Below are 18,726 nucleotides of genomic sequence, written 5' to 3' on the forward strand. Positions count from 1 at the left end.
TGAATAAGGAGTTGGGTATTTTGGAATGATTAAATGTGATAGTAATTTTTATGTGTTTTTTTTTTTAACAGAAGATGCATCAGATGCAGACTTATGGCTCCTGAATAGCTGTACTGTAAAAAATCCAGCTGAAGATCACTTTAGAAACTCAATTAAGTAAGTGGAAGTTGATTTTTCCTATTTTATAAGCGAAGTAAGACTGAATCTCAGGCCATTAGCTTTTAAAAGATTCCTAATGTAAACATTTTAGTATGTATTGGAAAAATGTTCGAGTTAAACTTTAAGATTAAACTGTTTTGAATTTATCTGATAAAGAATGACACTTTTTTTTTTTAAGAATGAAACTGTAATGTGGACTTTCCTAGTAAGTAATTTGAATATTTGTGAACTTAGCTAGCAGTGATTTGAATATTTAAGTATTACCTACTCACTGTTGTTAGGGAATCATCCAGTCTGTCCTCTGTGAAACTACCTGAAGCAGTTTTTTTAAATGTCTTTTTTATTTTTTAAATTTTATATATTTTTTACATCATTTTTCATTTTTGCACAATGTATGCATTTTCATCTTGGTATAGTCCCCATACAATTCCCCCCCCCCCTTGTATTGATCCTACTCCCTCCTACCCCCTCCACCCCCCAGTAGTGTCTCTGGTTTATAGTTGCTTGTTGATTTTGATTTTTACTTTATTATAATTAGTCTTTTTCATGGTCCCTTATTTAGGTTTTCTAAATTCCTGCTATGAGTAAGAACATCTGGTATTTTTCTTTTTCTTTCTGGCTTATTTCACTGAGCATGCTCCCTTCCAGCACCATCAATGTTGCTGCAAATTGCATGAGTTTATCTTTTTTGATTGCTGAGTTGGCCTTTTGGCTAAGATCAAGTGTAGTATCTGTTCTTATCAGTTTAATATCTGATACGTCCTCTATCCAAAGCAGTTCTTAACCTCTTTTCTCTGCCTATTTGCTCTGTTCTAGATGCTAATAATGCCTTTTCCTCAGGGGAATTACTTTGTTGGGGGAGACCTATAAAAGTTCTTGTTTCTTGCTTTGTTCCCTTTATATAGTTGTAACTTAGAAAGCTAAAGAAATACCCTTTTTCATATGTTCTTTGTCTGAATCTTATCCCATCAACCTTCTTATGAAACTCAATTCTATTAATTATTTCTTTATTCTCCTATATTTTCAATATTTCCAACCCTAGTGGTGCCTTTTCATTGGTATTTAAACATGCTCATTTTAATTAAACCCATTCTACCTCTTTTGGCAATCGTCTTATTTTTCTTCTCACCTTCTCGGCCAGGTTTGAGATTCTTCACTTACCAAATTCACTCATGCTCTCTTCTTTGACCTCCCCCTCTTGCTTCCTGAAGTATACATGCTTAAGTACATGAAACATGTATATTTTAAATGTTAATAGTAGAAATAATGAACTTAACACTTATATAATACCTGTATAACACCCAACATAAGAAATACAACATTGTCCAGACCTTAAAGCCTCCCATATATCCCTCTTTGACTCATACCCTGTAATATAATCTGTATCCTGATTTTTGCGTTATCCCCTTGCTTTTATTAGAAAATTTTAATCTCTTAAGCATCTCTCTCTAAACAGTGTGTTGTTTAGTTTTGCCCTGTTTTAAACTTTATTTATTAGACTTACATTTAAGTTTGTATTCTGAGATTTGCTTCTTTTCCTCAACATTATGCTTTTAGGTTTATCCATGTCAATGGATGTGCAAAAACTCTGGCCATTCATAGTGCTTCATTGAATGAATTTGCCATAGCTTATCCATGTTATTATTGATGAGAGATTTGAATTTTCCACATGTTTTCTTTTTATGGCCACTTCGGCTGTAAGAATTTAAAATATGTTTTCTGGGGCACGTGTGCAAGCATTATTTTAGTATATGTACCTAGGAGTTGAATTACTAGATTATAGGTGTGTGCTTATTCAAATTGTAGTAGATGATGCCAAACTTTTCTCCCAAGTAGATGTACAGCACTTACTCCCACCAGTAGTGGATGCACATGGTTGTTTTCTGTACTTGCCAATACTTGATATGATATGATCAGACTTACCTATTGTTGCCAATCTGTTGGTGGAGACAGTATCTCAAAGTGGTTTTTATTTGCATTTTCATGATTACTAATAATGTTGAACATTTAAAAAAATATTTATTGGCCAATTGGATTTTCCATCTTTGTGGAATAACTGTTAAATGTTCTTTTTCCTGTTGAGTTCTTTTTTAATTATTTGTGGGAATATGATAGGTATCTTACATGTTACTCTTCAGATACTTCATGTATTGCAGATATCAGCTGTGGCATATCCTTTCACTTTAATGGTATGTTATGATGAAGAGAAATTCTGGTTTAAAATTTATCTTTTCATTTTGGTCTGTGCTCTTACTGTATAAGAAGTGTCTCCTTGGGCCTCCCCGGTGGCGCAGCGGTTGAGCTCTGGGTTGAGAAGCTGTCCACAGCCTCTGCAGGGCCGGCTGGATCTCCTGCCACTGGGCGAGGGTCCCACATGGCGCAGAGACCTCTCCTGCCTCACCCGCTGCTCCCCTCAGGAGTGTACTTTGCCTGTCTGCCTGTTCTGTTCCCGGCTCTGGCTCTGGTGAATTCTCTCACCCTCCCACGCTTCTGACTGTACCCAGTGCTTGTATAAATAAATCTTTAAAAAAAAAAAAGTGTCTCCTTACTCTGAAGTTATTAGGATATTCTTCAGTATTTTCTTCTAGGAACTTACTGGTTTTTATATCGAACATGTAGATACACAGTCCAGCTGGAGTAGATTTTTCTTTTTTGGGTATGATGATAGGCAGGAGATCCTCATTTATTTTCCCATGTAGACACTCACTTTCTCCAGTATTGTTCATTGTCTTCTGTTTTTTAAAAAACATCTTTCTCCTTTTATCTGAGTATTACCTGCTCTGACAAATGTTGACTGCCCACAGGTACTTGGGGTACTTGGATCTATCTCTTGACATTCTGGTTCCATTGATCTTTTATTTATTCTGGTGCTTATCCTACATCATCATAATTGGTATAGATTTATGTTATTTCGATATTTGATAGTGCTAATATCTCTTGGTTCTCTTGCTTTTCTTTGCCCTTTGCACTTATCTATAAATTTAATATTTGTTTTTAAGTATGACAAGAAATACGGTTGTGATTTTCTTTATTGTCGTTCCATTAAATTGGCTGTTTACTTTGTGAAGAACTGATATATTTCTGTTTTGAGTTTTCCAAACCATGGATAAGGCATTTAGATTTTCTTTAACTTGTAAGGATATGTATACTTTCTATAATTCTTGGTGTGTTGTAGATTTTTTTCTCTCTAGTAATACTGATATCAATTTGTTGCACAATCATTTATTTTACAAATGTCTTATTTGTTATACTATCATAAATGGTAATTTTTTGAGATTTAATTTCACTTTATTAAGGTAACATTGGTTACAACACTGTATATAATTTAAGCAATCAGTCCACACCTCTGGGATATATTTCTTTCACCCCATCACACCCACCACCAGAGCTTCTATGGTCCTTGGCCATAGACAGTTGGGCCCCTCCCTCCTTTGTTCCCACCCATACCTTCCCTTCTAACCTTGTTTGCCCGTTAGTGTCAGAGGATGAACTCTAGTGGGGGTAGGAAGGACGATTGCATGTAAGGAAAAGTATAGATGAGTAGTCCACTTAAGGCAGAATTGCAGTATTCCAGGTACTCATGGCCTCATGTAAGGGTAGAAGCATTCAGAGTGGGAAGGATTTGACTTGAAAGGAAGAATTTCTTTACACTTTCAACATTGTTGAACTTGACTCCAAAATCTCTGGTTAGAATGAAATAGGGAATTCTAGAAAGGGAATTCAGTTCTTTCGAAAACATGCTTTGGTTTTGAGCATGCTGCATTTGAAGTCACAGACAGAGACAAATACTTTTATAAAGTAGTGGTTATATTTCATTTTCATCGAGCCTCTACTATGTGACAAGCTTAAAATGCTTTACATCAATTGCGTGTTATGTGCTTAATTCTTGCAGCCTACCAGTGATTTTGGGAACCCAATTTTATTCCCATTTTGCAGGTGAAGCAGCATGAGTTTTGCAGATGAAGTTCTCTGAGGCTTACAGATTCATTTATATTGGAGAAGGGATTTTCACCTAGGCAGTCTGATTGAGTTACTTTTAATCGTTTTGTTACCATGCTTCCCAGATTAAGATGTTAGGTGAGCAGTTGTAGAGATCCATGTGACCAACACTAAAAATCCAGATCTTAAAGTGTTTGCATAGAAATATAGTTGAATGTGATTGCATTGTGCACTCAGAAATTATAGACACAGCAGAGAAGAGTTCTTAACTGAACTGTGGGGGAAGGCAGAGAAGGATGGCAGTGATGTGGAATGGAATAGGGATGTTAGGGTCACATTTAGGAGCAGGAGGAAAAATTAAACCAAGAGGAGAGAATGATGTTTGCCAGATGCTGCTCATTTTTCAAAGAACGCTTTTTTTTTTTTAAAAAAAATGAGAAGTTTGTCATGGTCCCAGATTATTTTTTTTCTCTATAGGAAAGATAAATAAGATAGATATTTTAGTGCCACAGATAGCCCCTCAGTACAGAATCCAAAGAATTTAGTTTTGTAATTTACCAGTTTTATGTTGTAATTACTGGATATGCTTCTAGGCTATTCCTAAAAATTTGTTTATAAACTCAACTATAACTTGTGTCTGTGGGTTTTGTCATGTATGTAAACTGTGTTGTGAATGTGGGTTAGAGTAATGATACAGTATTTGAATGATTCAGTGAGATAATCACGTAAGAATAGGTATTCATTTTAACAATTCAAGCTAGTATTGTAAGCACAGGATCTTTTAGTGCACTATTTTCCTTGAGAGAAGGAATTTAAAACCTCATAGGTGTTTAAGTGGTTTTTTAATGACTTTGAAGACTTCCTATAATTAGTACTAATTTTTGTTAAATAACACCGAAGCTAAACTTTGAATTCTTTCCAGAGAAACTATAACTCTGAATGGCACAATAACAACTGACATGGAGTAAACAAGAAATTCAAGTGACATTTATACATTTAAAGACATTCCGTGGTAGATTACTTACCCTTGTCAAGCATTTTGCTTTATTTAGATGCTTTTTTCTCACTGCAACGGCAATAAACAACAAACAGGAACAGCTCATAAGCTTGATTATACTTTGTCATGCCACGTGTTTGTCTTCTCCCCAGCTTTGCTCCATCCTTTCCCTTTAGTCTTGCTCTTTTTTTTTTTTTTAAAGATTTATTTTTTTATACAAGAACTGGGGTACAGGCCAGATGTGCTGGAGGGTGAGAAGATTCACCAGAGACAGAGCGGGGAACAGAACCAGCAGACTGACCAAATACACTGCTGAGGGGAGCAGCGGGCAAGACAGGAGAGGTCTGTCTCGCCATGTGGGCATCTCCGCAGCCGGCAGGAATTGAACTGGCACTGCAGAGGCTGCAGACAGCTTCGTAGCACTGCGCTCAACTGCCTGCGCCACCAGGGAGACCCTGTTCTTGCTCTTAACGTATATTTCCCCCCCATTATAGTGAGGCAGCATTTAAATTTGAGAGTCTCATAGGGTGTCTCCTCTCTGTTTGTTCTTTGCCAATCCCTTGTATTCAGATTCATAGATACACAGCTAGGAGCTATTTTTGTCCCTAACCTGGGCCCCCTACAAATAATTGCTTCACTTTGCCAGTCATTCCTGAGTGTTTGTCATTTCTGATCACTTTCTTTTGTTTTTCTTCCTATGTATTCTTGGTATCTAATGGTTGTTTGTCTTTATTTATCATCTCATATTATCTCTCTTGAGCCACTAGACATTATACCACCTTGTTTTATTAGGAATAAACAAAGATAATTCTAAGAGAGTAATAGAACCTCATTGACCAGTATCCATGAATTGTGATTTCTGACAACACAGCCACGAATTGATTGTCTTGTATGTATTTCTCTTGGTGATGGTGGTGGTCAAAGTACTAGTTTTGCAACTTCACAGTTTAAACAATATTGTGGGGTGTGTCAGCGAGAATATGGCTTAAGAGTATTTAGAAATGTTTATTTTTGTAAACCTGTGTTGATAATAAATCACAGTCTCTGAGAGATTCCTGAATCTGGTCAAACTAAGTACTTTATGAAAATGTATATCTGTTAGCCTGTAGATTGTATTGCTCAGTAATTTACAGTGGCTGTCTATTAGTTGATTTAATTACCTAGGTTTTCGGTATTTGTTATTGATGTTCAGATTGATAAGAGTGTCTATGTTTCAAATAGCAAAAATAGGTAAGGCTGATTTATGTAGCTGCTTTTCGAACTTAGAAATCTACGGGCTTAACTAACTGTTAAGAAATTGCTAATAAGCCCCACGTTTAGTGATGGCAGCCTGTTGGATACATACTGTTTACTCTTGAGCATTTGCTAGTTGCCCTGTTCTTGTTTTACCCATTATACCAATATGATTTAGACAATATGGCCTTTAACTTAAGGAATACTTGAGTAAACAAAAAAGATCAAAAGTTTCAAAAAAAATAAATTTGCTCTTAATGAGAGTATCAAATAAGAAAACTCCTTTGGTTAATGCTTTATAGAAATGTGGGGTCTTTTCCATGCCACCTAAAGGAGGTCATGCAGAGGCTGGTGAAAATAAACACATCTTGTGTGTTCAGTTTAAATGACAGAAAGAACAGCTAGCTTGCTTTGATCATGGACTGTCAACCTCTGTTTGACCTTGTGCATTATTAACCCACATGGGCACTGTGGCTTAGCCATACTGATAGTGGATAGACAAGAGCCACCTTTGCCTATAGAAAAAAATGGTAAGGATGAAGGGATGATTTAGATATTTGAGTGAAATTAGTTGAAAGAACAAATGGAGCTGTAAGAAGAAAAGGGCAAAGAAGAAATGGGTGTGTTTGAGATGGGATACCTGTTTTGTGTAATTATCTTCTGTCTCCAGAGAAGCTCCTTAAATAGTGTTCTGTTGATCAAACAGGTCATTTATATTACAACATATTTATTACTATGCAGATTTAACTTTGAATTCATCATACACTGAAGTTAGGGAGGGGTATCAGAACATTATTTCAACTTGAATTTGTATAAATTGTCTTAAAAATGCATTTATTATGAACAGAGAAATGCCTCCCCTTTCAGTTAGTAATTATACAGTTTAGAAGAAGAAAATTCCACTGATTCTATGGTTAACTAGAGTTGATAGTAATCAAGTTATACTTTTATTTAAAAATTGGGCACTGGAAGGTAAAAGTAACACTGGGTTTAGATTGGCCTTTTGTAAGAATCAGGAAATCACAAGTTGTTTTCCTGAAATCATTTTTTAATGCTCTGAGTTATAGATTCTTCTTTAAAATTAGGTATTTTGACTTTTCTAGTTGTATAAACTGGCTTTGGTTCAATGTCAGTTTTATGTTATTGTTTAAAATGTCAGCAGCAGATACAGTGAAATATTGCATGATTTTTTGGTCACAGCCTCATTGTTTCAGCTGACCTTGCTCACCACAGTTTCCCTCTATCTGGAGAGTTAGTTCAAAATATTGAACTGTTTAACCTAATTTGTATTATTGACCAAGTATTTTCTAATGAGATTTTTTTCCCCTCCAAACTATGCTGTGCTTAATATGAGTTTCCATTTTGTCCTGCCGTTTCTCATCTATTTCCCTCGTTTAGATATATCTAGTCACGGATTACTCTTCTGTTTCTCCCTAATCTCTCTTTTTTTTTTTTTCCTCCTTAAAGATTTATTTATTTATACAGGCCCTGGGTACAGTCAGAAGTGCGGGAAGGCGAGAGAATTCACCAGAGCCAGAGTGGGGAGCAGAACAGGCAGACTGACGAAGTACACTGCTGAGGGGAGCAGCGGGTGGCAGGAGAGGTCTGCGCGCCATGTGGGACCCTCGCCCGGCGGCCGGGGATCGAACTGGTGCTGCAGAGGCTGCAGGCAGCTTCTCAACCTAGCGCTCAACCTCTGTGCCACGGAAGGCCCCTCCCTAATCTCTTCTTCCAAGATCCAGACTTGTATATTCAACTTGTTTCCTGGACTTTTCCTTTTCAATGGCCCAGTGACACTTCACTTCATCACGCCAGGCCTCTTCATTCTCTTTCACATTGTCCCCAGCTAGTTTTTCCACTCAGATCACCTGTCTGCTGTGGTAGCACAGCCATCTACCAAATAGTTCGGGAGTCATCTTTGATTCTCTGTTTCCCTTCCTCAAGGATGACTTCTAAAACATCTTTTCCTCCTTCTCCCTCCCCTTTGACCACTTCTTTGTTGCCCAGTGTTATTAGTATTGTTTCTGTGGTATAAATGTTGCTCATGGGCCAGCATCATACCCCTGTTGTTCTTTTGCTTCGCTGAATCGCCACAAACGAGACACACATCTTTTTTTTCTTTAGTTTTTTTTTGTTTATTTATTTTATTTTTTAAATATTTTATATAATTCTTACATCATTTTTCATTTTTGCACAATGTATGCATTTTCATTCTGGTTATATTCCCCATACAATTGCACCCCCCCTTATTTTGACCCTAGTCCTCCTTCTTCCCCCGCCCAGCGGTGTGAGACACACATTTTTTTTTTAATTTTATTTTAATATTCCCCATGCAGTTGCAACCCCCTTATTTTGACCCCCAATCCCTCCTTTTCCCGCCCCCCTCCCACACCCCCCATAGTGGAGACACACATCTTTTGAATTCAGTGCTTTCTCTCAGCCTTATCACTAATGTCTTATTTTGGGTGTTTTTCTTCCTCATATGGTAAAATTTTGGCTTATTCTCAGTTCCTTTCTTTCAGTCTGTGCTTTCTTCTTCTTCCCACACCGTAATGATTCCTTTCAGCTATAAGATAAATGTACAGTTTCATAGTGTAACAAGGTCTATTTTTAAATCTCTGCCTTGCCTACCTCACTAACCTCTTGCCTCTCCTCCATAGATCTTCATTACAATTTTTCCAAATTTATATATGTTTGCATGTATTCTTCTTTAGACTGTGTTTTGCCTTTCCTTCATGCGTGCATGTGTGCTTGTCCATATTCTCTTTCTCCGCTTGCTCTCTTTCTCACACATACACACATACCCACTCCTGCCTGGCAACCTATTTATTTTTGGGGACTCAGATCAAAGGTAATATCATCTGCAAGGTCATGTCCCCTCTGACTCCTACTTCTTTCCTCCAAGGTCCACAGAGGGTAATAACTCTTTGTTTTGGGCTATTTCTTTATCCATATAGACATCTATTGTTTTACACACATTTTACTATTTGTTTGCGTATTTAGTTCTCAACTAGATTGCTAGTCTTGAGGTCAGCTTATTGACCTCGGAGAAAATCCTTTTTTATGGAGTCTTTGACCTTCTGACTCTACCATGTATTGATTCCTTTTCTTGGGAAACAAATACTATGAATAGAGTAAAACTGCATGTCAGCTGTTTTAAGAATGTTCCCTAAGGTCCCTTTGTCAGAGACAAAGTGTATATTTGTAAAAAGAATAAAGGATATTTTAATTTTGAAATATTGTATCAAAAGGTCCTTTTTTTTCCTTAAAGAATTCATGCTGCCTTGCTTTTTTATGTTTTGTTTATTGACTAGACAGAGACCTGTCCTTTGTTCTAAAGGAAGTAAGCAATTTGTGTTTGTCCCAGTTGGTCTGTGATTTCTTCCAGAGAGAGTTAGTAGAAGGGGTAAGACTTCTCTCTTCTTGGAGTAAATGTTTGGTCATGCTGGCAGAAGCTCAGCTGTGAATGGTGGGATCTTTTTCTTGTCCTCAAACGAAGTGAACTGGGCCAGCTCCATGAACTTGGTCATTGAATTAATGGAAACATCCCATTTGAGTGAGATAAAATGGTATAGATAAAAACCTCATGATGTTTCACATACAATTGTAGGCACTGAATATATGTTGGGACAATGAGGGCGGACTACTTTTTTGGGTAGAGAGTTGGGGATCATTCTGATGTCAGTGCATCAGCAAGTTATTTTTAATCTGTTGCTTTGTGGTAAGTGTATTTCAAGATATCTAATTATGTTAATATTGCAACTCTTATTTTACCTTTGAGTTTCAAAGATCTGATTTTCACGGATGAGTAAAAACATCAGATAGATTACCAAAGAGAAAAAAATCCACATGACTGTTGTGGGGGAAAAAGTGCTGGAAAGTTAACTTGATGTGGGATCGATCTCGTGAGACAGCCCAGTCCAATCATGCAGACTATACCCTTGTCTTGCTTACTGAGGGGTCCTTGGTCTCTAGAACAAGGCCTGCTAAATAGTTGGCACTGAGTTTATTAAATTGAAAGCTGATTTTAAGACCAAATTTCTCTGCATAAGGTGCTGTTCATGACTAAAGTTTTCTTGTCTCCCAGATGTGAGTTAGTGCCTAAGTCTGAGGTCATGGTTCTGTTTAGTCTGTTGCTCAGACTTTGTATTGTTTTTACACCATGATCTGGCCTGGAGTCGGTAGTGGTATTGGAGGCACATGCTTGCTGGAAATGTGAATGAAGAGCTCTCAGTGGATTCCTAAAGCGAGGAGTGAATTACCTCTGTTTCCAGCAGATTTTGACCCATTTCCTGTTAGAGGCTTTAAGTTGCTTATCCCCTGACCCTGAAAAAACGTGGGGATGAGAGGGGAATGCAGGGGGATTATTATGTGACATATCCCAGTGATAAATTTGATTGCATATAAGGAAGAAAGTATATTTGAAGACTGACTTCTTGGTTGACTTGAAAAAAAAGAATGAATTGTTAAATTTACTTGAGAGATTAGTAACTTAATTTGCAAATTAGGAACAGAAAAAAAAAACATTTCAGATGCAGCCAGTCATTTTAAAATGCAAAATTGAGTTTTGTAGTTATCTAAAATCTTTTTGGAAAATGGTATTTTGCATATTTCATGATTGCTGTTATAGCAAAGTTGCTTTGTTTTTGCCATTTTAAGAAAGAGGGTAAGTGAAAGAGGTCAGTGTATTGTGTACTGGCAACAGCTGGCTGATAGCATTGAATACTTATGTAATTAAATATATGTGTTGGCTGTTGTCCTAACAACTCTGTAGGTGGAGGCCGAGAAAGCATGCAGAAACTTGCTTTAGCAGGATTAAAGAAGAAATCAACATGATCTAAGTCTGTGCTTTTAGCCAAGAGTGATTTCCTATTGTTTTGGTTTGAAAGACATTCTACTTATTCTTGGTGTGTGTGTTTATACAACAGCAAAGAAAAAAAAGACTTTTGTGAGTTTTTTTCCTCTCCCCTTATTATGTTTTCAGTGTAAAAAACATAAATTTTCTTCATTTTTATTCACTCAGTAGTGTTGCTTAATAACAGATAACAAATAAAATAAAAAATACTATGGCTATTAAACCCATAGGATGTGGTACTAAACTAACTTTCTTTCTTTTTTTTTTTTTTTTTGACAATGGTTATACTTAGGTTTAGCAGTCCTCTGGGCTGTACTATCTCAGTTACTCCAATTTTAGACTACAGTAAGGCATGATTTTAGAAAACTGGATCGGGGTGTCAATAAAGGTTAAATAAAGTACACAGGTAGAATCAACTCTGCTCTTAGCTAGTAGCCTTACCTGTGGATGCAAATTCTACTCAGAGTACCCCATGTTTACCTTTTTGCTGTTTTTAATAGCTCAAGGACTAAGGCCAGTCCATAACACACTTTTGTGGATTGATGACAGGATCCACCTTTTGCAGGTATTTAAAAAAGATGCCAGTTCTTGTAGACACAATCCTGCATTGCTATGTGTGACTGCCTCATATAATAAGTAACCCTGTATTTTAATCACCTATTTGTCTGTACCCCTTTTCAAATTTCCTAAGGGGCTGTCACCATGTCTTTTATCTATCTCAGCACCAATGCAGTTGCACAATGGTAGTTAAACAAAAGAATGACCTATCTCTTGTTTGTTTTCACTCTGTCTTCCTGGTGCTTTCCAGCCTCTGCCTGGTCTTCCTCTGTGGGCTCTTCCTCTGTAGCTTTTCCTAGAACTTTTTCTGTATTTCTTTCCTATTAGATTGCATTACTTAGAAGTTCTGCGGGCCTCCCTGGTGGTGCAGTGAATTGGGCGCCACGCTGTGAAGCTGTCTGCAGCCTCTGCAGTGTGGGTTTGATTTCTGGCCGGCCAGGGAGTACCCACATGGTGCAGCAGACCTCTCCTGCCTCGCCCGCTGCTCCCCTCAGCAGTGTCTTCTGTCCGTTTGCCTGTTCTGCTCCCCGCTCTCTCTGGTGAATTCTCTCACCCTCCCTCACCTTTGACCTGTACCCCAGTTCTTGTATAAATAAATTAAAAATCTTTAAAAAAAATATGTTCTGCTACATGTCATAGAAAACCCAGAGATACACTATTGAACCACTTTCATGAACTACCCAGATACATTCTATTGGATAATTCTTCAGTGTCTTTATTCATTGGTGTTTGTGCATCAGATTTTCTCAACATAGAAGCGTTAAGAAACTGGGAGAATTACACAATAGAGATTATTTTGGGAAAAATACAAATTATAATGGATGTCAAGGACCTCTTTTACAATATATTTTAGAACTCAACACTTCATCCTTTGTGCCAGACAATCATGCGCTTTCTAACCCTTACGTTGCTTTTCTGTTGTTAGAGGGATCAGATAAAGAAGTTTATGGCAAAACTAACAAGTTTAATTTGATGCTTTCCTTAAATACCAGTATTTTATGAGAGTTACTGAAGGGAAGATTTGTTTTTCTTTAAATGAGTAAATGTTTTGACTCAACATTTTATAGTTTTGGTCATAGTTGAAGCATTTATTATCTTTTTTTAAACAAGATTTATTTATTTATGCATACAAGAACTGGGGTACAGGCCAGAGGTGCTGGGGAGTGGCGAGAGGATTTACCAGAGACAGAGTGGGGAACAGAGCAGTCAGATCGACGGAAATACACCGTTGAGGGGAGCAGTGGGCGAGTCAGGAGAGGTCTGCTGTGTCATGTGGCTTGCTCCCTGACCAGGGATTGAACTCATGCTTCAGAGGCTGCAGACAGCCTCACAGCGCTGTGCTCAGTCGCCTGCGCCCCCAGGGGAGACCCCATTTATTTAATCTTTTGATGTTTTTAGCTTTTTAATAAAAAGGGTTTTGGTGTAATTGATCAAGTGAACATAAGAATGGTAATTAAAATTAAAACATGAAATAGAACTAATGGATTCTATATTGAACCAAGGTTTGACATATGAACTTCTCATTGTTTCACTGCCGAGATAACAGAGCAACTGTTAGCACCTGGGTCATGGGCAGACTGTGTATTGTGGGGGGCCTCATCTCTAGTCTTTGCCTTAGTAGAGAGGGTGGTCACAGACTAGCATCTGAGGCAACTCTCCTCTCTTGTAGCCCTAAGGTAGTCTTTCTGACCTTCCTCGGGCCTGGTGATCCTTTTGTATAACAGGTGTTTTGCAATCTAATCTTTATTATCCTCAAGTGAAATTCATAAATAATATAATCTACCTACATACATAATTACAAGTGACCTAATGCTCTGAATGCAAGGAAAAAATAAATGGAAAAGTTAATAATGTAATTCATTTTTCAAAAAGTTATTGCTTAGGTCCCAAAATCCTAGAAGGCTTAATGAAAACACGTGTGTATAGAATTACACTGAGAGTGAGAGTAATGCGTATAGTCTGGTCTGTGTGTAGCCCTAACAAGGTAAACACCAAGAATGACTTTGCTCTAGTGATGCACCTTTCCAGAATGGATGCCAACTGTTGGTAGATTTCTTTGTGAAACAGAATATACACTTCTTCTTTTTTTTCCATGAAAGTTGGATTCCTGAATCCTTTTAAGAAACACTTTTTTTTTTTTTTGTCCATGTGTAAAATAGTTAGATTCTAGGATTGGTTATGTTCCAGAATACATGAATGTTAGTGGGACATCATTAGTTCTCCTGTAGAGCATGTGAAATTCCTTGTTCAGTACAGATCGGGCATTAGAAGACATTAGTACCTCTGACTTACACCCACAAAATAACAGTTGAATTCTCCAGTGATCATTGTAACCGAAGAGATTTAAAAGATTTCACCACCCAGTGATTAAAGAAATAAATAATTTATGGAAGAGGAAATGCAAATGAGGAAATGTTAACTCAGATACATTATGGATGGGCATTTGAACTATTACGATCTTCTAAGAAAGTAATTTTTTGGTAGGTATGAAAATTACAAATACCTATTCCCCTTGATTCAGCAACTCTGTTATATCATATTCTTTCATACTTATATATATGACAGTTCACATCAGCAAGGACATAAAGGGATTGATCACATCACTGCTTATGATAGCAAATGGTGTTAAAACAAATTTTACTCTATCCCTTCCCTGTCCCTCCTTCCTTTCTTTGCTTTTCTTCCTTCAGCTGTTCATTCTGGAATAATTCCATACAGAGAGATGAAAAAGCTTCTTCAATTTTACGGATTCATTGAATTCTTCCTGTGTTTTTAGTGAGTTCTGGATTCATATAATTCTATTATATACATATATAAATTTCTTTAACCACTTAGTTAATAGTGGACTATTAAGTGTTTTCTATTAATTTACAGTTGTAAATGTTATTTAGAAACCTGTTTGGCCTGGAACTTTAGTTGTTTATTGTGTGAAGTATCTATATATAAAGTTTTTTGATCTTGGAGTAGTATCTTCCTGAAAAGTTGCAAAAATAATAAGATGACCCATAGACCTTTTACCCAGCTTCCTATAATATTTAAATATCTTACATAACAACACTGCAATTATTAAATCCTAAAATTAATAGTGATACAAACTATTATACTGACTTTCCCCCCTCATTTTGTCTTTTTTTTTCTGTTCCATGATCCTCTTTAGGGTCCTCTACTGCATTTGGGTGTCATAGTAAAGTCTCTTCCACTCTGCAAAAGCCCTCAGTTTTTGGTTTTTATGATATTTACACTTTTGACATTTTTATCCTTAGTTACGTTGACAAGTACTGCTTGAGTTTGTGTGATACTTCCTTTTGATTCCATTCAGATATTATACATTATTTCAAGAACACAGCAGTGATAGATATGTGACCTTCTCAGAGCGTCATACTAAGGAGATTTAGGATGATCTTACATTACATCTCTGTTAATTTTAACATATAGTGACTCTATGTGATTTAAGTAAAATCGTGGTTTTCAGCTTTCTCTGCAGCAAAGATTCTATTTTCCCCTTTGGACTTAGTATTTTGTGACACTTTGCTACTCTGCAGAGATGCCAAGTATCCCTCACTGTATCTCATCATGCTTTCACCATTAATTTTGGCATCCCTGAATTATTTTTGCCTGTGATTAATACTGTGGTGTTTACCAGGTGTTTTTCTTATTACCATCATGCTGTCTACAGTAACTACTATCTCCATTAACTCTTTAATTTATTACTATTACTCTAAAGAAGAGCTGACTCTTCTCCCATTTATTCAATTATTTATATCATTATCAAGGTAATTTATTATCTGGGACATAATCCAATCCTCTATTATTATCGCTCAAATTGCTCCTGATTTGACCAGTGGGAGCTCCTTTAAGTTGGTTCCTTATTTTCTGGCCCCATAAGATAGTCGAGGCTTATCACAGATTCCCTTTCTTCAGTTATGGATTGAGCCTTTTCTCAAAGAGCCCCAGGATCCTTTCTTTGGTGAATAGTTTGAAGAAACCTAACCTGACCACACAGTATAAGCCTTGCTATGGGGATGGCATAACTTCTAGGCACTGTTACTGGAAAGAACTAGCAAACATCTGTATGTATTTCTTTATCTTATGTGTGTGTACTAAGAAGCATGAGGTCATTCTCATGCTTTTTTTTTCTTTCTTTACTTTTTTGAAATATAGTTTTCATTTTTGTACAATGTATGCATTTTCATCTTGGTTGTAGTCCCTGTGTAATTCCCACCACCCTTGTTTTGATCCTACTCTACCCCTGCAGTGTGTCTCTGGTTTATAGTTGCTTGTTGATTTTGATTTTGACTTTATTATAATTAGTCTTTTTCCTGGTCCCTTATTTAGATTTTCTAAATTTCTGCTAGGAGTGAGACCATCTGGTATTTTTCTTTTTCTTTCTGTCTTATTTCACTGATCATGATCTCTTCCAGCTCCATCCATATTGCTGCAGGTGGCATGAGTTTATCCTTTTTGATTGCTGAGTAATGTTCCATTGTGTATATGTACCACATCTTCTTGATCCAGTCATCTATTTTTGGGCATTTGGGTTGTTTCCAGGTTTTATCTATTGTAAATAGTGCTGCTATAAACATAAGGGTGCAGGTGCCCTTTTGAATTAATGGTTTTGTGTCCTATGGGTAAATACCTAGGAGTGGAATTGCTGGATCCTATGGAAGCTGCATCTTTAGCAGGTCGAGGAATCTCCACACAGCTCTCCATAGTGGTTGGACCAGTTTGCACTCCCACCAGCAGTGCAGGAGAGTTCCTTTTTCTCCACATCCTCGCCAACATTTGTTGTTGCTAGTTTTTTTAATGTGTGTCATTCTCACTGGTGTAAGATGGTATCTTATTGTCATACTACCCCCTTTGATTCTATTTTAACTCCCTAGGGTTCATTTCTAACGGTCTCTCTTTTCTTACATGTAACTGCCTTCTGTAAAAATGAGAAACAAAGCTCTCATTTTCCACAGTGTTTTCCTGTGATTTGTTCTATGCTAGTAAACACACAAAGTAGTTTCAGCATTACTAATTCAGCCTCCTGTGAAAAATTCTTTCCAACTAAATATTATATTCTAAATATAATGTTTGACTTAATTGCTTTTTGTCTTTAATCTTAACATATGTATTCAAAATGCGGCTTTCCAAAGTTACTTAGGTTAGGTCTTTCCTTTGCCATCCTATTCATTGGGGTTATGTTATTAATTTGTAATTCAGTTATTTGAATTTCGTTCCACTTGTTTTTCAGTTTGTTTGCACTTGTATTCCATTATGGATTTGCCCACTTCCTGTCTGGTTTTAATTATTATTTTTTGAGTTTATGAAACATTGACATGGGTCTCAATGTCAAATCTATGCTAAATAATTTGATACTCAGAGAAATATTGGTGCTTTTTCCCCACCCCATTACTCTATTTTTTTCCCGTCTATTCCCACTTGTCTCCCATTCGTTTTTGGTTACTTCTTGCCAGCCAATGAACTTACTTTACTTTCTTATTTTTCCTATCCTGTTCACATTTTTCTGCATTATTTAGACTTTGTTACAACATATGTTTCTACATCAGCCTTCAATTTAATCAAAGATTAATGTTCCCAAGTTTATTTTAATCTTAGATCTACAGTTATATGTATGAATGGAGTTTTCATCACTCCTGTTGATGAAATTCCCCATCTGTTGGTTACATTAAGTACATCCTGTATTAAGATTCTTTTATAAGGGATCATGGGTTCTAATGTTTAAAACTTTTTTTTCTGTTGGTTGGCTGTAAAATCCATTCTTTATACTTTCACTACATTTTACAAAAATACTACTCTATCGCACTGTTTTAGACAACTTTGATGCAAGTCACATTTGTTTGCCTTTGTTCATTACTTTGTCTTTTTTTGTCTAGTGTCCTGAGCAGGTTTTTTTTTTTTTTTTTTGAAACCAAAGGGTTTCCTGATGTTTGTCCTGGAATTGATTGTCTTGGGTAAATTCTCCATCTATTGGTTATTTATCTCTCTGTGTAAATTCATGTCTTCTTTAATTTATGTAGGTTTTTTTTTAATGTATTCCAGTTTTAGTTATTGACTATTCTGTATTTTTTAATCTTGGGACTTTTATGAAAATGTTAATCCTTTTTGTTTTCGAATTCTACCACTTTCTGATTTTGTTACTTGTGACTACTTTATCTCATTTTGTTATCCGCATTGTTTTACTGCTCTCCCCCTGCTATTTCCTGTTAATTTTTTTTAAAGATTTATTTATTTATTTATTTATTTATTTATTTATTTATTTATTTATTTATTTATTTCTATCTATCTATCTATCTATCTATCTATTTATTTATTTATTTATACATACAAGCACTGGGTACAGTCAGAAGCGCGGGAGGGTGAGAGAATTCACCAGAGCCAGAGCGGGGAGCAGAGCAGGCAGGGACCGAAGTACACTGCTGAGGGGAGCAGCGGGCGGCAGGAGAGGTCTGCGCGCCATGTGGGATCCTCCTCCGGTGGCCGGGGAGCAGCCGGGGATCGAACCGGCGCCGCAGAGGCTGCGGGCAGCTTCGCAACCCAGCGCTCAACCGCTGCGCCACCGGGGAGGCCCTTTCCTGTTAATTTTTTTAAACTGGGATTGTAAAATGGATTTTTGTATGTAGTTGGGGTTATTTTTGGGTGGATTTAGTTGGGAAGATTTTTTTAAAAGATATAATGTCTAGATCTTACGAGTTCTAAAGTATTCTCACATAAGAAGTGAAAAACATCTTAGAAAGAGCAGAAACCACTAAAAAAAAACCTTGTGTATTATTTTCCCTCCTATTCGATTTCTATCATTCTGGTTCCAGCTTTCTGCAGGCAACACCTAGATTAGTACCTGGAATGGAAGTGTCGGGATAGTGTTTTGTTCTGCTTGGGACTTGCTGACAAAGGGGTCATTGTGATCAATAGCAGTGGATAGGATAAAGTACATGAATTATTTCCCTTTATAATATGTGGAAATGGGGTAGAGTGAATGACA

At 36.8% G+C, this 18,726-nt stretch overlaps 1 protein-coding gene and 1 pseudogene across 3 annotated transcripts in view; both read left to right on the forward strand.

Annotated features, from left to right (window-relative positions):
* Positions 1–18,726, forward strand: part of CDKAL1 (CDK5 regulatory subunit associated protein 1 like 1) — a 648,948-nt gene that overhangs the window by 103,624 nt on the left and 526,598 nt on the right. For all 3 annotated transcript variants that reach the window (XM_037518925.2, XM_054698342.1, XM_054698343.1), the window contains exon 4: positions 72–156. In XM_037518925.2, coding sequence (XP_037374822.1) covers positions 72–156 — 85 coding nt within the window. The remainder of the gene's footprint in view (positions 1–71; positions 157–18,726) is intronic.
* On the forward strand, positions 851–1,028 carry LOC119253658 (U2 spliceosomal RNA; annotated as a pseudogene).

Source organism: Talpa occidentalis, unplaced genomic scaffold (genome assembly GCF_014898055.3).
Source record: "Talpa occidentalis isolate TD23 unplaced genomic scaffold, MPIMG_talOcc4v2.1 talOcc4.2, whole genome shotgun sequence".
NCBI lineage: Eukaryota > Metazoa > Chordata > Mammalia > Eulipotyphla > Talpidae > Talpa > Talpa occidentalis.